The sequence below is a fragment of the Misgurnus anguillicaudatus genome, chromosome 10 (genome assembly GCF_027580225.2).
Source record: "Misgurnus anguillicaudatus chromosome 10, ASM2758022v2, whole genome shotgun sequence".
Lineage (NCBI taxonomy): Eukaryota > Metazoa > Chordata > Actinopteri > Cypriniformes > Cobitidae > Misgurnus > Misgurnus anguillicaudatus.
This window is the reverse complement of record NC_073346.2, coordinates 3,505,130-3,527,201: the sequence shown is the minus strand read 5'-3', so window position 1 is coordinate 3,527,201 and position 22,072 is coordinate 3,505,130. Positions and strand designations below refer to the sequence as shown.

The 22,072-nt window shown below is 35.5% G+C and overlaps 1 protein-coding gene across 2 annotated transcripts in view; it reads right to left on the bottom strand.

The window, feature by feature from the left end:
• bckdhb (branched chain keto acid dehydrogenase E1 subunit beta) overlaps positions 1-21,531 on the bottom strand; it is a 73,826-nt gene extending 52,295 nt beyond the window's left edge. The window contains exons 1-6 of one of the 2 annotated variants that reach the window (XM_073871817.1): positions 21,290-21,531; positions 20,806-20,883; positions 18,348-18,416; positions 13,608-13,741; positions 11,303-11,458; positions 10,376-10,484 (exon numbers count right to left, since the gene is read on the bottom strand). In XM_073871817.1, the coding sequence (XP_073727918.1) occupies positions 10,376-10,484; positions 11,303-11,458; positions 13,608-13,741; positions 18,348-18,416; positions 20,806-20,883; positions 21,290-21,485 (742 nt within the window). In that variant the 5' untranslated portion in view covers positions 21,486-21,531. The remainder of the gene's footprint in view (positions 1-10,375; positions 10,485-11,302; positions 11,459-13,607; positions 13,742-18,347; positions 18,417-20,805; positions 20,884-21,289) is intronic. The other variant, XM_073871816.1, reaches the window with a different exon arrangement.
• Between the last annotated feature and the right edge of the window lie 541 nt (positions 21,532-22,072).

The following is a 22,072-nucleotide window of genomic DNA, read 5'->3' as shown; positions in this document are numbered from 1 at the left end:
TTCAGAGAAATAATGCTGACTGTGTAGCTGAATGTCAAAAAAACTTTATTTATACCCGTGTCATTAACAGAACGCAGCAGACACACTCACCTCAACGGTTTTTTATTAATCCATTATCCTGCCCGATTAAAACATAAACATTGCAAAAAAACACACCAGAATGAACAGTTAATTTACGTACACATATCCTAAAAATTAACCTTGTGTGACTGATATGCTGTAAAGCGGGTAAATTTATATCATGATTTTGAATGGAAGTCAATGACGCCCTCTGTTTGTTGGGAATACCAAGATGGCGGCTCGAGCTCTGTGCTGGCTTCACCTCACGCTGTTACATTAAGCGTTCTATGCGCAATCCAGTCATTTATATAGATCAGTGGGTCAATCCACATGTGTGTCTGACATTTTAGTTTCGGTTTTAAAACATGCAGGAATTAGAAAATAAAGTACATGACTTGCTTGATGTTGAAATAAGACATGAAAACGATCTTCTTCGCACTGACTGACAGATTGCATGCACACAGATGCGTGAGTGTGTGACCCTGATATATATACGCATCGACACAATTACAGTTTTAAACATATCTACTTTGACAAGAATTCCCGCAGATATAATCTGTTATGTCTTTAGTGAATGTTTGGTTAACAATTGGGGAATAAAATATCTGATGTGTATTATGTTTATTATATATATGTTTATTAAAGAAATCCATTATATGTTAAAAAAAGAGTTAATTTTGTTAATAAAATAAATGCTGACTAGCAAAAACCACCTTTGAAGGTTGTCATGTTGTCTCATTATTATTTGTTTTAGCTTAATTTGTGCCTCCTCTTATTATGTTGGTCAGTTGAATGTTAAATAGATCCAATCCATGTTCAGTAAAAATAATTTGATGCAGAAAGTAACTAGCTAATAGACCATCTGTATAGTATTGTATAAAAGTGTATTGGCCAGAAGTTGTCTGTTTAAATCGGTACTGGTATCGGCCCAAAAAAATTATATCGGTGCATCCCTACTTATTACTAATTACTTTCTAAATTTTATTTAGTACATGATACAAGGATAGGCTTGAAATGGATTGAAGAAATAATATATATAAGTACATCAATTATTCTGGTCCCACTTTAGGGTATTAACTAACTATTAACTAATTTTGCCTCAATATACTCCAACTGCTGCTTATTAATACTAAAGTAGTTGTTTATTTTAAGTATTGATAGAAATGGGGATGGTTAAGGATGTAGAATAAGGTTTTGCAGAATCAGGCATTAATATGTGCTATTTAAAAAATAAGAGTAATCCCTTACTTTACTTTTTCAAGGGAAAAGTAATTAAATTAGAGTAACTAATTACTTAGTAACTAGTTACACCCAACACTGGTCGTGTCAGAGCTTTAGTCCATTCAGCAGCAACAGGCGGTACTAAAGAGTCAGCTCGCACAATGAGTTCAAGTTGGAAGGTTGTCTTTTTATTCTGGACGGCAAGGGCAGTGACTGTACATCAAGTGTATTTTACAGTATTAAACACCCACTTATAACGATTTCATCAGGCTCCAGGGAACATTTCAAAAATGAACAAAGAATGGCTCTCTCAGCTAAAGTAGTTGCAACTGTTGTGTCATCAGAACAGGGTGTTCAATGCATCACTGTTTCTGTTTTAAAAACATTGTGCAACATTTTGTTGGGTCTGATCGCAGCCCTGGTGTTTCATATAAGGAGACATCTAAAACACTCTGGGTGGAGGGCCTGAGGACTGGAGTTGAGAACCACTGCATTAGATCTTAAAGCTGTATGTCTCTATAGCTTTTTTCATACGGACATTACGGAACATACACGTAAAATGCACCTGGAATTTTTCTGGAATTGTTTAATTTTTTTGTTCATTCACACTGCCAATGGAATGTGCATGTGCATTCACACAGATACCGGAAAGATCCCGGAAAGACAAGTGACATGTTTGTCCTGCACTTGGAAGTTTCTTCTCCGCAATGTCTGAAGTTTGCTTATTATTTAGTATTTCTCCAGAAACCACTCGCATGCACTTTTATTTATGATAAGACTATAAAAGAGTGCCGTTCTATGCTGGTGAATGATCTCAGGATATTTGAGAAGCTCCCTGATCTCTGCTTTAGTCCAGTTTGAAGACAATTTTCTTCATGATTGTTAATACGCATTTAAAAACACAGTTTTGAGGAGCTGAATGATGTATCTTGTTGCAATGACGCACAATGGGATTTTTGTTTATTATAAGATCATACGAGTATGTGACGCGCAATTCTTTTATGTTGCTGAATGATCTCCGCTTCAGCACGAATAGTGATGAGCTAAGTTACCTGATATCTGCTTTAGTCCAGTTTGCTGACATTTCTCGTTGTGACTGTTGATCTGCATGTAAATCCTTTGTTTTAAAGCGCTGAACCATAATTTCATTGTTGCGATGACGTGCGACATTATGGCATTGTTTGGGTCTTTTTCACACTGAGGGCTTTCCAGGTAACTTACTAGGTCCTCTTTCCAGGAGCAAATGAATGAGAAAAAAAAATGGGGGACATACATTTTCCTTTAGTATTGTTTTTGACTTTGTGTGCCATATGTACTAGTTTTACCAGTGATTTTAAGGTATGGAGTTTGCTTTTGAACCCTCAAAAATCTTTAACTTGATTTTCATAACTTCAAACCGGTCATTTTGGTCAGATTCCAACAAATCATACATAGTTTTGGAGTTTTATTAATTGAGAATGTCAAAATATCAATAACTAATTTTTGAAAAAAATGACTCATTTTGCCAGCACAGGTCACATTTGTGCAAAGGACATAAATGATACCTCAAAACAAATGGACTGTTGAGTATGGTATGTATTTTCTAAGTGATATTTGATTTATAAGGCCGATTATACAAACAAAGACATCACACCATACATTAAATGGGTCCTACATTACACAATTTTACAACATTTTGTTTTATAAGAGCGTGTTTTGGAAATAAATAAAATGAAAAATAAGGTTTATACGAACCCAGACGCACACACAATCCGTGTAATACATAGAATAGCTTATACAGCAGATGATCAAGTCTTTAAGTGATTATAAGGGCATGGTGGGGATTGCTACAGAATGAAATGCATTGTTAGTTATCTTGACATACAGCAGGTGTAGATAAATCTTTATCACAAGAACTACAAGTGTTGAACAAAGACTTGAACAGAAAGTTGAAAAGGTGCAAAAACATAATAGGATGACCCATTTAAAGGGTTATTTAAAAACAACATATCTACAAGAAACTAATAATTATAGGGTGACCTGAACATCTAATTAAATGTGATGTGAATTAACTGTATTAAATGTGAATAGCGAGATGTAGACTTACTGTAGAAGACACCTATGTCAGGTGTTTCTTTACGATTTATAAAACATCATCTTTATAACTTAAACAATTTTCAAGAAATAAAAACTCTAGGTGGGCAACAACCACACACAAAGTGTAAATAAGTAAAAATCTAGTTGAACTTTCTCTACAGGTTCAGCAGACAGAAACAAACATAAAGTACAATGAATAATCCAACTGTACACTTTCGAGCCAATGAGAACATGGGAACATGAAAATCCACACTACCCTGAAATAATTGTATAAATCAAGATTTATACAAACCTGCTGAACCCTTTATTTCCATTGCGTAAGAATAAATGTAATCAGATGAAAAGCACAGCCCTAAAATTAAAACCAAGAATCCTAAAACAAGTTCCAGTACTATCAGGAAATGAAAATCATTCCACTAAAATCCCGAGAGACTCATAATTCAGCATTACAAGTGAACATAAAAACACAACAACAGATCTAAAGCAGCCCACTGTTCATTTATCCTAAATCAGCCAGTTCAGAAGTTTAAAGTTTAGAGCATTCATGTATTTATTTTACCAGAAACATTATGTGTGAGTAGGAGTAAAAGCTGTGCTCAATTTTACAAAGACAGCCAAAAAAGTGAAGAGAAAGACTGTTAAGGCAATCAGTTTTCTAAAAAACATGTGGGTCCAGTAATTAGTCATGTTATGTTTGTTGCAATAGTCGGTGTAACCGGTGATACACGGTGCTTTAGCATCTCACCGATTAGATGTCTTGCCTACCACGGCACCATCTTCCATCATCGTTTTGATTTTTTCTTGTAATTAAATCATTAAGATTCTTTAGAGAGAGCAGACACTAAAAACTTCTTCCTGAATTCATCCTTGATAATTATCATGGATGATATATTATGCAGTGGCCAGAAATAGTCCCCTGCTATTGAAAGTTACCAAGGGGACTATTTTCAGCCGCTGCGTAATATCATTGTGCCTCCTGCAGCCATGTTAAGGCTGCAAAGTCCTTGATTATTACGCCAGAATGAGAGTATAGTTCATAACCATATCTGCCTAGAAAATCACAACTTTAAATTTTCTGTGGGCGTTGCCGAACTGAATTGTGGATCCGTCGGCGCCGTGTCAATGCCGTTGCTTGCGGCAAAAGTTTAACATTTTTCAGGTATTTTCATGAAAATAAAGAATATGTTTAATAATTATGTTTGACGAGTGTTGCTTTTTCAAATGCATTTTATAAACGATTCAAACTAACAGTGATTTTAGATCGATGAGGACTTACTGATCAAAAGCCGTAGTACATGAAATAGCTGTGAATAAGATCGGCTGTCCGATTCAGAATAGTGATCGGCCACGTATTTTTAGTGGAGATCGGCATTGATCGGAGCATCCCTAACTGTAAAGGAGCTGGAAAATGAGCATATTAAAAAGTGGAGCGTCCCTTTAAGAAGAATAATTAACCCATCATTCAAGCGCTTTATAGGGAAAAAGCCAGCTCAGCTTGGGACAACTTGAGCACTTAATTAAAACAATTGTTACCCTCGCATTGCATGCGGATACTTAAGTGATTTAATGCAGCGTATGCGAAATGCGCACAGCTGCACGCGCATTTATAAGCTCCTCCCAACCGGTCACACCCTGATTAACCGGTGGGAAAATTCTGTCACCGCAACATCCCTAAAACACGTTTAGACATGTTTATAAAGACATGATTTTTTTGTGTTATTTTTAGACAGATTTGGTTTGTCAATACCCTTGACTTTAGTGCTGCCTCGTGATTAGTCGCGACTAATCGCTTGCAGAATAAAAGTTTTTGTTTACATAATATATGTTTGTGTACTGTGTATAATAATTATGTATATATAAATACACACACATACATGTATAATTTTAAGAAAAAATTTATTTATATAATAAATATTTTTATTTATATGTAATATAGATTATATATAAACACAAGCATGTATATACACATGCAAATGTTTCTTAATTATGTGTATATATGTGTGTGTGTGTGTGTGTGTGTGTGTGTGTGTGTGTGTGTGTGTGTGTGTGTGTGTACCTGGTAATTATCACGTTGTGGGGATCAATTGTCCCCACAAAGATAGGAATACCAGTGTTTTTGTGACCTTGTGGGGACATTTTGATGTCCCCATGAGGAAACAAGCTTATAAATCAAACAAAATGATGCATTTTGAAAATGTGAAGTAGTAGAAGAGTTTCTGTGATGGTTGGGGTTAGGGAATGGGGTAGGTAAGGGGAATACAATATATAGTTTGTACAGTACAAAATGCATTATGTCTATGAAATGTCCCCATAAAACATGGAAACCAGTGTGTGTGTGTGTGTGTGTGTGTGTGTGTGTGTGTGTGTGTGTGTGTGTGTACATAATTATTATACACAGCACACCCACATATATTATGTAAACAAAAACTTTTATTCTGCAAACGATTAGTCGCGACTAATCATGAGGCAGCACTAAAGTCAAGGGTATTGACAAACCAAATGTGTCTAAAAATAACACAAAAAAATCAGATTTTATATGTCTTTATAAACATGTGTAAACATGTTTTAGGGATGTTGCGGTGACAGAATTTTCCCACCGGTTAATCAGGGTGTGACCGGTTGGGAGGAGCTTATAAATGTGCATGCAGCTGTGCGCATTTCGCATACGCTGCATTAAATCACATACTTTTTCTTGCCACCGTAAAACTGAGCATCAGGTACACGCTGGTGAACATTCGGATGTTTTAAAGTAGCGTTTACATTTGAAGTGATAAATATGTTTGAATAAAAGTGGGCGAAGCCTGATGTCATACTCGCCTATAGACGGTCCAATGGCCCAAACTTCCGGTAAACTTCCATAAAGAATAAATAAAAATGTTCAAATCATAGCTAAAGCGTATTAAAAACTACACTGAGCTCACATTACTGTGTAAAATGAATGTATACAATGTTAACAACAGATTGGCTGCCAAACCTCCCTTCACATAGCGTTGATCCATAAATGCCATCTCCCCTCATCTTTAGGAAAAAGTAACTTTTTTTCAACAAGGTATTTGTTTCAGAGTTCAGTTTAGCCAACAGTCAGACAATTAAACAAACAGAGACCAGAAGTTTACTTAAGGCCAGATGCATAACCGCGACAACATGCATGCGTCCAATGAAACGTCTATAGCTGGCTTCAGAAGCGACAGCATAAACAAACAGCTTTTTGACTTCTCTGCAAAAAAATCTATAACACTGAGCTAATGTTATTGTGTAAAATTAATGTATTCAGGGGTAGCTACAGATCTTGCCTGATTGCCAAACCCCACTTTGTTTTGTTTATTCTTCAATTTAGTACTAAATATACTGGGTATACTTAAATATACCTTTTTTGACAGCTCCCTCCAGGGTCAGTTACCCCTGCAGCACAACAGGTAAGATAAATGTGGGAGGAGCTAAAGTGTGCTAAAGTGTTGTTTGTGACCTACAGGATTTCCATAATTTGATGTTTGATGAAAAGATCTTCCAAACATGTCCAAATTAAAGTCTATGATAATAAAATGAACAATAAATCCCCTACATGTGCAAGTGAATTGGAAAATTCTCAACCAAAGCACTTGAAATTGAGCCATACTTTAAGAAAACATGTAGATGGAAGGGAAGAAGAAAAGAGAGAAATGAGAGACGGCTTGTCTTCTGTCACCAGCTGCAAAGAATCAAGCAACGTTTGAAGCATTCATAAAAACCAATTATTCCTTTGGTATATATCTGACTGACATTATCCATATCTTACCTGCTTTCAGCAACCATACGGCAGAAATTATCATCCAACAGATAAATAACTATCACTGACTGATTCACTTTAAATGTAACTGACCGTGTACTATTACAAACAGAAGTAGACCATATGTATTGACAAAACAAATGAAATACAGAAGGCAATGCATATTAAAGTGCACCCATTTCATTTCTAAAAAACAACGTTTTTTGTGTATTTGGTATAATACAATGTGTTTGCGTGAATTATAGTTAAAAAAACACAATTATTTTCCACATACCATACATTTTTGTAGCTCCAGATATCCCTGAAACGCATGGATTTTGTACAAAACTTTTTGATTTGAAAAGTGCTGTGTTCCTGATTGGCCAGCTAATCTATACGTTGTGATTGGCCTGAATACCCCTGACATCAGCTGGAAATGTGACGCTCCTTACCATGTCCAATGCTAACAGGAGTTAAATTACAGGCTGAGTCCAAAGCGGGAGGAATTATGATAATGTCGGTCTTGTCTACGTCAACAATCCAAGGAAGTTAACTGTTGCCTACAATCCGTGTGTTTGTTGTAGTCCAAGAAAGAGATTTATCTTAGAGATGCTTGCATCATCGTTTCTTTGGGGTTTGTACCTTTTGCATATTGTTAACATGTATTAACAGACACTTACACACAAATGTAAAATCATGAATTGGACCAAAGGTTCCCTTTAATATTCAATAATATATTAGTAGATAAATTAACGTGCATCTATAAAGTATAAAAACAAAATCGTTATTTAGGCTAAATTAAATTGGAGAGATCATTTTTAGTCATTTAGATTTTGTCATCATCTTAGCATGACAGATGAAGTTAAATGCTATCCATAACAACTTACATTATATCCTAAAAAAAAAAATATGGAAATAAATGAGTAACAAAGTACAGAACAAAAACATTTAGCTCACGCGGAGTAAACGGAAATTTGTTAATAAAGCAGACTGTCTGTAATTATGCATGGGTGCTAAAACAGTCGAGTCGACATGAGATGATCAATGTTTATAATGTTTCACGCAGATATTGCAGAAAAGCTTGCATATCTAAATGCCCAGGTTAAAGTCAGGTAACAATAAAGCCACCGGTGTTACATTGGCTGCAACTCCCTCATCCACAGTGCAGATGCTGTAGATACACAAAGATAAAACCTTTAAAGGTTTTTATTTAAAGTTGTTGAGAAATCAGTTGAATTATGGTGCTTGTTAAGTTTGTGTTGATCAGTTAGATTAAAGCAATTTTAAACTAAAAAACAAATTACTCTCTTAACTCTTGACAATAGCCTCTTTCACACAGTAATTCCGGTAAATTACCATGAATTTACTAGAATTAATTTACCAGTAAATACAAAAATGTGCTGTTCACACACGCAATGACGTTCTGTCTTTTTACCAGTAAGACATCATTCACACATCATTATCAACATACCAGTAAACAGGAAGAGAAAGCGGAAGTTACCTGTGGTGCGCGGACGGCGAGCTCAGCGCTGTATTTGTAAACAATGGCGGGTTATGACTTCATATCCACGGTCCGTATTTTGTTGTTTTTACATCTGTGGCAAACGCTGACGGTCGCGAAGTTGCTTGTGACCAAACAACATTGCGTTACAGGCAACGTCAAACGGAACCTGAGTTTGCACATTAGGATTCACTAAGGACGTTGGCAATTCAGGCAAATAGATGGTAAGCTGTTTTAAACAACTTTGGTGAAGAAATGTGGATGTTAACTTCAGGTGTGCTCGACGTTTAAGCAGGGTGTATGTGGAAACATCCGTAAACATTGCGGGGGTAAACATGTCATCTGAAAAAAACGTTATGATTGGCTCGAAGCTGTCAGCACGGCCTGACGTCATCTGTTCTAAATGCCAGTAATCTATATTTTTCTTTCACACAGCGCTTACCGGTAAATTACTGGTAATCTTACAACCTGTCTTACTGGTAAATTGGCAGCACTGATTTTCTGGAAAGGTTCTGTTCACACATGACCTTTTAACTGTGATTTACCAGTAAATTACCAGTAAAGACTGTATGTGTGAAAGGGACTAATGTACTCAGCCTTTATTATACATGTATGATAGATGTGCAAAACAAGAAGGGCATAGCTTCATGAATTTAACGTGAAAATCGTGGTTGCCCTATGCCTTGCACAATTGTCATTCATGATTTAATATTATGGTATTAATATTATTAATAATTAAAAAAGAGTTTCTTAAAACGAATGATATAAGAATCATTAGGTGTTTTTGTGCCTAAAGTGAACAAAGAGACGTCAATCAAAGTCAATGTTTTAGTAAGCCAAGTTCAGAGATTTTTGCGCAAAATAATAAAACGTAGTGGCAACAAAATCATTATTTTCGATATTTTTCAGATTATAAATAAAAGTTTAAGTATTTTATATTGAAGGCTTAGTCATTTACAGCAGTAATCATAAATTTTTGTCATTTTTATTGTCATGACAATAGGCATGAGCCGTTATGAGATTCGGGCGGTATGATAACCGTAAGCAAAAATACCACAGTGTTGCGGTATTGCCATTATAACACTAAAATGTGTTATTTTCAAATGTCTGTGTATAAAAACATCAAGTTTTCAACTGGACACAATACATTTTATTTTTAAGCAACATACAGCATTTATGCCAGGTAAAAATAAAGCCTGTAAATGATAATATTCTTTCAAAAATATGTACCGTAATTGAAAGGTAAACATGAATTTAATTACATGATTAAATTCATTGTGTGTAAACACAGTTCATACCTTGGAGACGGTATCACAGAAAACTTTAGTGGTTTTGAAACCTCGGTATACCTTGAAAACCGGTAACCGGCCCATGCCTACATGACAACTATCCTCAAAATTAGAATATGTGACTTTAGCAAGGCAGGGGTCACATTTCTGCTGAATAAGATCTCTTTTCTTTACTGCTAAACATGTTTCTTGTTAATGTCTGCTTAATTTATTTTCCTATTCTAAAGGCCTCTAGGTTTGTGTTTTATAAAGATATAAAGCGGAGTATGTTTTTATTAGCACAATCAGTTTATTTTAGGTGAAAAGCCACTTTGGGTCATCGGCCTGAGCATCTCAAAATGACCAATGACTAGTTTTCATTAAGTGCTAAACAGTTCCTTGCATTTACATGTATCATACCTTCTTATTGCTTATAATAAAAACAAGAGTTTAACATTGAAGTGGTGAATGATACAGTAAGTTAACTCATCTCTGACAACTAACCTGCTGCTCTGTACAAGATTTTGGGCTCAAAAAAGATGCAGGGGTTCTGATCGGCGATGCAGGACAGGAGGAGACCCTTGGCCTGGACTGGACCTCTCGGCACAACAATCTAAAACAGAAAAAAGTAAATAAATTCTACATTTTTAACTGCCTAAAAATGTAGCCAAATAAAAATACTTTAGACAACATAAATGACATATATATAGTCAACAAACATCTAAAGAATTAGTTCAACCAAAAATATCATCAGTTGCTCACTGTCATGTTGTTGTAAACCTGTATGACTTTATTCTATACACAAACAGAAATGCTACTGACATCTTCATTTACAACTTTTTATTGTACAGAAAATTATCTTCACAAATGTTGGTGTTCATGAAAAACATTACAGTTTTTTCTAGTGAATTAACCCCTTGCTGGTTGTGTTATTGAGGTGATGCCAGATTCAAACATATCATTCAACACATCATCACTGATCACAAGCATAAAAACACTGTTCACACCCAGGATGTGTTCATTTTAACACATTGTTTTGTGTTAAACTATTTAACACATTGTATGTTGTTTTTGACACATTATGTGTCATTTCGTGTTGATTTTGAGTTCATATAAATAAAAGGGACAACACAAGATATGTTGTTCCAAAAATAACACAGAGATGTTTTGTCCTTAACTAGACACAAGATGTGTTATTTTAACACATTCGTTTATGTAAAAATATTAGCCTAATGTTAAAATGACAAAAAACTCTTTATAAAACAATTGTATTTTATTTTTTCAGAAAAGGCCATGACCTATGACCTTTGACTACATACGTGTCTCTGATAAATTTGTTCATGAATAGATTTAATAAAATAATAATTGTAGTGGTTTTGTTCAGACTTTATTGTTGTCTAAAATGTCATTTTTCAGTGTGAGAGAGTTCACCTTTATTCCAGGACAGTGTGCGAAGAAGGCCTCTGGACTCTGGGAGTGATAAAGCGAGCCGTGACCCACGCAGCCCCAAGGAGCTCTGATGGTCAGGTTACCACAGTCAAACATGTTCCCCGAACGGTACCGATACTTGGCGGCTTCGTTTACAATCTTTAAAAGCATGAAAAGTTTGAAAAAGAAAAATGCATTTACAACTGCATACAATAAAAACATCAATAACAGCTCACATCTGCGCACAAGAATAGACATGCTAATGCGGTTTAATGCGCCTAAAACTGCGCTCATAAAAGCTTTCAAGTTAAAAGGCGATTTTTAAACCAAACCGTGCGTGACAGCAGGACATTTTCTTACAAAGCTTGACAACATCTGCTTAGAAGAAACAATGTAAAGTTGAGTTTTAGGGCGTAATTACATTATAACTATCAGAATTATTCGGAGCTCCCAGAAATATCGTCCGTGTCTCCGCTGGGTCATTTTCTGGATGTACAGGGTGTGTAACTAAGATAATGGCGTAGCACCGTGTATGTAAAATATTCCTGTTAGTGCATCTGGTATTCGGTTGCCTAGACAATAGAAAGGAAACTCATCCATCTTCAGCGAGGCAGGGATACACTGAGCACACCCTCACAGGCCCATTTAAACTGGACATTTCCTCCCAACGGCGGCTTATACAAACACTCACAAAAAATAAACACTTTTACTCTGAGAGAGCTGAAAGCCATGATGTGCTCACTCATTTATTCTAAAATCTCACAGGTGCAAATTTTAGCATGACATGACATGGATTATATTGAAGAGAGAAGCTACTTTATTAACAGTTCTTAAAAAAGCTCAGAGGGGGAAAAATACTGAATCTATTTAATCTTTTACTATACTATTGTGAAAACACTGTAACTTTTAAAACTCAAAACTACATTGTAAAAGAAGTTGATTCAAATAAAAGTTACATGGTTACCTTAAAATTGAGTTAATTTAACTCAAAAATATTAGTTGACAAAAAAAAGGTTGTTACCTTTTTTAAGTTGACAAACATTTTTAAAGTTAAATTAACTTAAAATTTTAAGGCAACCAAACAACCTTACTTTTTTAAGTGGAACCAACAATTGTTTACAGCGTACACACAATGTAAAACCGGACAAGTTGAATTAAAAATTAAGGGAAGTTGTTGCCTTAAAAAATTAAGTAAACTAACAAAAATGTTTAGTGTAGAAATATCCAGTAATTCCAATGTAATTGAGCAATTTCATTAAACATAATTCTAAGAAGATTTAACTTGAAATAATTAGTTATACTAATTGCTCACTCCATCTCCACTTAGTTAACTGATTAAAACATTTTCTATTTTTAATTATATTACTTTTATGGGCAATTTCCTGGACAAAGCTTATCCTAGTCCCAGACTAAAATGCACGTTTATTTTAAAACACCTTGAACTGACATATTTTTTACATATTTTAGTGCCATTGTTTTGTCTCCATGAACACCATTATTGTTTTTTTTTTTTGCAAGGTTTGTTTGCAAAAACTTAGATGTCCTAATATAACCAAGGCTTAGTCCTGGATTAATCTAAACCCTGTCCAGAAAAACAACCCCTTATGACTGACTATAAGTCACTTTAATAGTTTAATGAATTTTATATGCTTAAAAGTTAAATGAACTAAGATTTTTTTTTATTATATGGCCAAAATCTACATATTAAGTGAGGTTTATGTCATTGTTTAAAGGAACAGTATGTAGGATTGTGGCCAAGACTGGTACTGCAATCACACAACTAGTGGCCAATACACAACATAACAACATAACATCAGTTGAGGGCTGCAACTCCACTTTTTAAATGACAATATCCTGGCCGGACCACTGTTGTCAGTGATATAAGTATTTGAAATGAAAATGATTTCTTAATGTCTAGTGACATATCAGGGCCATTTTATGATTAATTATACATTTCTTACATACTGTTCCTTTAAGTAAAAACAATATCTGGGTAAACAGTGCAATATGACTTACTTATCATACAACTGCTGTAAATGGCTACAAAAATAAAACTGGGCATCACACACTACACATTTGATTTGTGCAGCATCATATACTACAACATTTTCTCTAAAGTTTTAATATCAAACTTTTCTGAAGTATCTCAAGTTTTTTGGTTTTATAATATCATAAAGCTTAAAACCCATACTGACAGGTCAATAATACGTACTCGCGGTTTTAAAAAGTAAACTAAAAGTAAAACAAAGTTGGGAAAAAAGCTTACAGTGATGTTTATAACAATACAAACCCTTTAAAATGAGCTCACCTGATCAAACGCTGGGAAAATGTAGTCAGCAAACTGTATCTCTGCAACAGCGGTGGCACCTGCAGCAGCTACACCGATGCCAAATCCCACAATGCCCTGCTCACACAACGGCGTGTTGAACACACGATCTTTACCTGTCGAGTACAGAGTAAACGTCAGCTAATTCTGAAAACTTAAATATCATGAAATTGCAATGACAACTTAAAGAAAGAGAAAGACTTTACAGTATGAAGCAGATGCAAATGATTCTGAAAAACATGCATGCTAATCAAAACAAGCTTGAACAAATTCAAGTATTTCAAACCATAAACTCTGCACAGTGTTTTTTTATAACTGAATTATGCTGTAAATCAAAACAGCACTAACATACTGAAACCCCCATAAAACAGCCTGTTTTCCTCTTCACCGTTAAATCCGGTACAGAACCACATAAATAAGATGCTATATTTGGAGCAGAAAGCTTTTATACATAGCTGAACAAGAACAATCCAGTGAATAATCATAAAGACCAAAAGCTATGTATGTGTCCTATACTTTCAATAACATGAACAGAAACATGAATGTGGTTTAGGGTTGCAAAATTCTGGGAATTTTCAAGGCTAGAAATTTTCCATGGGAATTAACTGGGAATTGATCTATGGCATTATAGTTTAACTAGCAAATACCAAAATGTGTTTACACATGATAGTTAGCCAGTAAATCAGATATCTATATGTAAGCTAACACTATTTCATTAAACATTTATGAGGCTATCTATCATGTAGTTAGCTCGAACTGTGATGCTCTTTCTTCTACGTTCTGCTTAATATATCCAGACTTCATGAGCGTAAGTATCAGGATACTTCAAAATTTATATTACCTTGCATGCATGTCTGCTTATGGCCAAACAAAATGTTTATTTATGTTTGTGTATGATATAGTTTATATAAATTTCCATTCCTGTAAATTCCTGTTAAGTCTCCAATTTGGAATATTTCCAAAATTCCCCAGATTAAGCTCCCATGAAAGTTTCCAAGAATTTACTCAAGACTTTACGCCCCTTTCCAACCCTAATGTGGTTTATGCGTCTATGTTATTTTAAAGTGATTAATAATAGTTACAACATTTATATTATATAAGAAAAAACTTAAATTCTGATTATTCTGATTTTCTTTTGATACACACCTATAACACCATCCAAAAAAAGAGACATGACTCTAATAACAGAGTTATTTCAACCATTATAATATGGCAGTGTTGGCATATGATTCAGCGGGCAATGTGGCATCTATGTATATCTATGATCCCATACTGCATGGCCACTTCATAAGATACCACTTCACTGAGGATTTGGGGGATGATTTGCTATTTACCCACTTTAAAGACAACATCCTTCCTAAGAAGAAAATGAATGAACAGATCTTTTAATGGATCTCCCAGACTGCATACACACTTTACATGAACACATATGTTACGTTGTGTAGTAATATGGGGTCATGTAGATCAAACATAAGTTATGATAAGGATGGTTTTATTTTTTTTTTAAACACAACCAATCCCCTACCTACCGAGCCCCTAAGGTGACATTGGAGTAAAAAAATCTAAAGTTTAGTTTCATGTGCTCACGCAAAACCTTTGTGCAATTTTTTTTTTTAGTTTAGTGTTGTGTGCTCACGTGACAGCGAAAGTTTTGCGTATCGCGTGCCCACGCGAAACTACCGCGTGCCAGCGCGAACCTACCGCGTGCCAGCGCGAACCTACCGCGTGCCAGCGCGAACCTACCGCGTGCCAGCGCGAACCTACCGCGTGCCAGCGCGAACCTACCGCGTGCCAGCGCGAACCTATCGCTGTCACATGCGCGATCGTTTCACATGAGCACATAACACTAAACGTGCGCACGCGAAACTAAACTTTATTTAAAGCTCACGTAACACACGCCGTTTCTGCATTTCTGATGTTAATCTGTAGGACCTATAGAGTAGTATGATATCCTTTATATCTCTGAAGAGTCTTTAGTTTAATCAGATTTATAAAAGAAAGATTAGCTTTAGGAGGAGTTACTACCGCGGGTGGAGCGAGTACGAGTCATGCAACACTATACAACACTTATAACTTATGGTTCACTACATGTTTGTGACATTTATATAATATGCACGCGCATATTTCCAACATAAGACAGAAGTCTTACTTACCGCGTGCAACTCGTGACCCGGTTGGGAAAATCCAGCGCATCAAACACACACGCAAAACTCCACTGCTACCTCGGATAATAAACTATATCCATTGTTTCCATAAGGCTGGATTTCTTCTCCTTACATCCAAAAACACACTTCTTCATTCGTGCCATTGTTGAGTTTTGAAATTAAACAAAGCTGAGTGGCGTGATAAGATGTTTGCAAGTTGTAGAGTCTCCCGCTGATTGACGGGTGGGCGGGGTTTTCCAGGGGAAGTGCCCATATAAAGAAGTAATACGTATAGAAAACCCCTGAAACGTCAGTTGGAACTCGAAAAAAGCTTGTACGAACCCTGGCGAAGTGCATTCGGCACAGAAATACTCTGTAACATGTCCAACTGCTTTTTGACACTTTGTCTACGTTTAGCATGAGGAAACAACTCTATAACTGTGTTAATAAGTCAGAATGCTTGAAATACCATTGAACCCCCCCTTTAATTTTGCTCCATGTCCCCTTAGGGGCTCTGTACCTACCCTATCCCCTAAAAACTACCAAAAAAAATCTTACTCCATCCAAAGCTGGCAATCCTGCTATAAGACATAGACCTTTATCCTAGACATCCACAAAAGTATTTGTTCAATAAGAAGGTGATAAGGAGAGAAGTGTTGAATGAGTGAGGTGTGTTATACTCTATATAAGCTGGTGATGGGTGTTTGACAGATAAATACAGTGTTTACCGTTCGCTGTCTGTAATCTCTTTCACAGAAAGTAATTTAAAGCAGATTGCAGAGAGCAGATGCATTCAGGTGAACAGTAGCGGCATTACGTTACACCTGCGTCACTCAGCGGGCCAGCCGTTCACATGCTTCATCTATGCATTGACCCCTGAGTGCTATATCAGCAGAGGTCTGAGATGTTCTCAAATAAGAGTGACATAAAAAAGCCTTGTTCCCTTTAACAAATAATACGCCCCACGCCCTCCGAAAGGTCAAAACCTGTGACGTCAATGCCACACAAAAGGCAGAAAAACATTGAGAATGTGTTGATTTCAAAGCATGGAGTGTCTCTATATATAGCATTTCTAAGAGGAAAACAGCAGATGGGTTTTTATCATTACCATAATGTCTGTTTTCCTGCTTTAAAACTGAATATGTTGCTTTGCGGTGGAATAATTGAACTATATATGGCTCGCAGAGGGTGTCTCGTTCAATCCTAGTCTCCTTCATTTATTCTTGCATAATTGATCGAGTTCACGGAAATGAATGAAGACGTCAAACGCTGAGGACGTCATTTCCACTTGTGCTTTTCTTTATGGAAAGCCCAATTTACATTCGGTTCAAAGCAAGGGGCAATACATAAACATGACGAATGTTATATGATATGATAAAAAACTAAATAAAACTTTAAGTACATTATATTGACACAAATAAAAAAAGAACAGAGATCAGCTGCAATACAGAAAATAACCTGTTGGCATTTTTTTTGTAACATATAAATGATCTCCGTATATTAAAACAGGGAAATTACTGTTTTTAATGGCAAAAATCATCAGGATATTAAGAAAAGATCAAATTCAATGAGGTATTTTGTAAATTTCCTACCATAAGCAATTCAAAAATTTATTTATCATTAGTAATATGTGTTGCTAAGGACTTCAACTTTAAAGGTGATTTTCTCAATATTTTGATTATTTTTTTGCACCTTCAGATTCAAACGAGATAATGTGTAAATCTTCAATTTTAAAAATTTGACCCTTATGACCCTTATGGTTTTGTGGTCCAGAGTCAGAAATGCTGGAATAAACTGGAAAATTTTTATGTATGAAGTGCAAATCATTTGAACATTTTTAAGGTTTTCTGTAGGTCCAAGCGCCCTCTATCAACAGAAGATGATGAAACACAGCATGTTACTTCAGTCTGTCCTGGTATCAATGTGTTAAAAGATTTCACACATTTAGGCGTTGCACTCACAAATACAGACCAATCTGTCTCTATTGGCCCTACCCAAAATCAAACTAGCTCATATCTGCTGAACGACTTAAAAAACATCATTTTTTCCACAGCTTTTTGTCAGCATTGGCTTTAGATGAAATATGCCACATGTCATGTGAATCAAACAAATCGTCACGCATACTTTCACTAAATAGCATACAAGAGGTGGTAAGGATGTATACTATTAAAACTGCTAAAGCATTGTTTTAGTAGAACAAAGTTTAATTCCCAGGAAACACAAATACTGAGAAAATTTAGACATTGAATGCACTTAAAAGTGTCTGCCAAATGCATAAATGTGAACTCTTATTGTGATTCACTGTTTTCTACATAAAACCATTCTACATAATGTAAAGAACATTGAGGGAAAATATAACCTTGATATATCTTTAATACTGATGGAGTAAGATCTTGTCAAAGAAGTCAAACTTTAATGTTGCTCATCTCATCATTAAATAATGTGAACGTATTCAGTCAGGAACTGAACTTGTGTTGTGCTGCCATCTTGTGTCAGAACATGATTTGATTAATGCTAACAGTTCAAATGTTTCACCTTAAGTGACTCACAGTATAAGCAGATTTAATGGTATACTCACCATATTTATCTCTCAGGCCAACGGTGCATCGGAAAACACCACCGAAAGCGACATCCTCTCCAAAAATGACTAAGAGAAAGACATGTCTATTACATCAGCACAAACTGTTATTGTCAGTTATATACAAGCAAACATACTCGTTAAAAATAAAACAACTTTATTTTCTATTAATATAACTTTTTTAAAGTAACATTTCAGGAGTACCAGATCTAAAATCTATAAACTTCACACAGAGCTTCACCTAAAAGTTCACAAAGTGAATGAAGACCACGCGTTCATTTTTATTTGCAAACTAAATGTGTGCATTATGTGCATATTTAAAGGGCACCTGTTATGCAAAATTCAGTTTACAAGGTGTTTGGACATAAATGAGTGTTAGCAGTGTGAACACAACCAGCCTACAATGAAAAAAATCCACACTCTCCTTTTTTAATTCCCATTAAACCAAAGCAGTCTTATTAGACATACTGTTTTGATTCTCTTATCAATGTGAGGTCACACTGATACAGCCCCACCCACTGCCACTAACTGACAGTCCTGCATTACCATAGCTTTTACTTGTACTGTTACCTACTGATACTATTGTCTCAGACTGTGTTCACATGAATCAGATCTATTTTAACTAAAAGCACTCACTGTCTATTTTGGTAAGGGAGTGAGGAGCTCATTTGCATTTAAAGGTACAGACCCAAATAGTTGCATTTTGGACATGCTACAACAAATGATCAGTGTGGTATTTTGAGCTGAAACTTTACAGACACATGCCGGGCACACCTGAGATTTATATCACATCTTTTAAAAACGGGCATAATAGGTACCTTTTAAAGCACATAAATAAGATGTGAGAGCTTCAGAGGAGGTGAAGATGATCACATTGAAACACTGAATGACTTCAGTAGCTTTTGTTTGTTTGTTTGCTTGTTTCATGCAAATTACTTTTAGAATTTTGTGAACTTGACAGCCAATTGTCACAATGGTACTTTGTCACATTTATAAAAACACATACAACTTCTGCCTGTGGACCTTTCATGGACAAAAGTCAATCATATAAGTTAGAAACAAACAATAACTCTTGTGTTATTACAAACCTGTATAAATGTCTTTATTCTGAAAAACACGAAGGAATATATGAAGAGTTTGGTTCCAAAACGCAATAAATGCAATTTTTGAAAAAATTAGTTACTGCAAGAATCAGTATTTTATCAGGTCAGTATTTAAAAGTAAGTTCTTAATTTTATGCAAAATCCAATATCCGCCGTGTTATTCTGTCATCTTTTCTCCCTTTTTTCCCAAAACGCAATAAACGCCACTCCCTCTTTTCTACAGAATGCAATAAATCCGCTCCACAAATTACAGCGCACCATTCACGCAATGTAAACAAACAATGGTGGCGCGTTGAGTACACGCAATCTTAGTTTTCCTCATCTACTTTGTACTTCATGATCAACAAACAAACAAAAACAAAATAATACTTTAATTGCATTGATAAACCTGTTATGGTTTTCTGTGACGGGAAAGAAATGTAAGCCATCAACATCTAATAATTTACACGAGAGGCACTCGGGAGACGGGTGCTTGTTCTCCCGACAGCATCAAGCTTCTAATGCTAACACATTGACCCCAGAGGATCTTATGAAAAACTTTACATTATTTTACTCGAAGTCAACAAAAATCGAGCAGGACCAAAACATTTTACAGCTGATCGTTGTGAAAAATGTTAAGCGACGACGTCAAGTAAAACCGCAGCAATGACAGTGTTCTAACTTCTTAATATGACAAAGTAAGTGTTTGATTAATGACATTAATGTTTATTTTTTATCAGTGTATAACACTAGTCAACTAAATGAATATAAAATTGCAAAGACGAATGCACATTTATATATTGATTCAATAGATTTATAGCATTTTGAAAAAACTTGTCATGGATTTATCGCATTTTGTGAAAAAAAAATCAGTTTTTATAATAAATCTTTGAAAATCAAATTATGGATTTGAATTTTTTATGTTTTTATAACCTAAAGATGCTGTGTGAAAGTCTGTAACAGAAAATAGTGGTTTTCATCTTGTCACTTTCTTGGTATAGAAAACATGTTTTTACCGAAATTTGTCAAAATGGATTTATTGCGTTTTGGAACCAAACTCTTCATATTTTGAGGATTGTTTGTAACCAAACCGATCATGAGTCCCATTCACTTCCATAGTAGGAAAAATAATACTACGGAAGTGAATGGGGTTCATGAGCTGTTTGTTTACAAATATCTTTCTTTGTGTTTATCAGAACAAAAAAAATGTATACAGGTTTGTAACAACGTTACAGAATTATTATTTTTGGGTGAACTGTCCTTATGGGCTTGCTGCAAAAATACTGGCTTACAACACTGAATCTTGAACTACATTAAAACTCCAAATAACCTAAACATTTCATTTCAAGACAACAGATAACACATCACATTAATACCTGCGGTGGGATCACTTGAAAGAGTGTTGTCCAGGGCACTGGTTATAGACTGAAATAAATTCATCTTCTGTGTGGATCCTGGAAATCAGTGAGACATTGTGACACTGTCATAACTTTTATGTAGTTTGGATACATGGACACCACACTCATTACATGTTCATAACATAATCATATCAAGTACAATCAGTTTAGTTTCAATTACAAGTTTTGATGAAACTAGAAACAAAACCGAAGCGCTGTCTCTTTTTCTCCAAACATCATCACATGCAGGATCTGTGTGTGAGTCTTTCTATTGGTTCAGGTTTAGGAGGAGAGATGCTGTTTAAAGCGCTGTATGTTGTTTATATATATTTTAAATTCACTTGAGAGTTTGCCCACACAATGCAAATGTCTGCAGTCTTTTGCATGATTTAAATCGTACATTTAATGACTTCATATCCCACTATGTGTTGAGCCGGTGTGAAATATAAACAAGGGCATTTACCATACTGAGTGGGGACAGGGTCAGGGTGATAGGTGAAGTGCGCTGCATGTCTTCTCTGTGTTGTCGGCTTGGTTGTGCAGTCCGGGGACAGTCTGAGTAAAGTTATCCCCAAACTGCCGTGCACGCTGCCGGGTAAGCCGCTAAAAGAGGACTTAACGCCTGAACTTCTCAACAGAAGCCGCGCAGCCGCCGCCATTGCGTTCAGAGGCAAACAGGAAGAACGCTGCGACGTCACCACGCTAACGCAGAAGCACTGCTCTGATTGGCTAAACGCGTGGGAGGGTTGCAGGCCGTGCTCAAACACCGCGCAACGCGTACTTTAAATTAAAAAAATAGACGAAGAGGTTGGAGGGAGGCGCACTGAATTTTGAAACACGACCATCATGTTAGGTGAAGTTTGGGCTGTCTTTTAGGAAATCACTACCATATACATAATGTTAATGTATGTCTACTTATGTCTTGGATTTACAATTTATCTATTACACAGATTTATTCATAATATTTCATTTATTAAAATACCAGAAGTTATACCGTACATATATAATTAAAAATTGCTATATATTTTATTTAAAATAAAATAAAATATTGTTTCAGGTGACTGATGATCGCTTTCTTTTTGCTACCACTTTCCATATATTATTAGGAATAGCCCATAGACTGTAAAAAATCATATTAAAATAATAAAATTATTTGAAGTTCTCTGAATGACTAATTCGTTTTTCATTTAGTGTAAAATGACGGAAATTGACTCAAGCCGCGAGGGCGCGGGAGCAGAATCTCCAG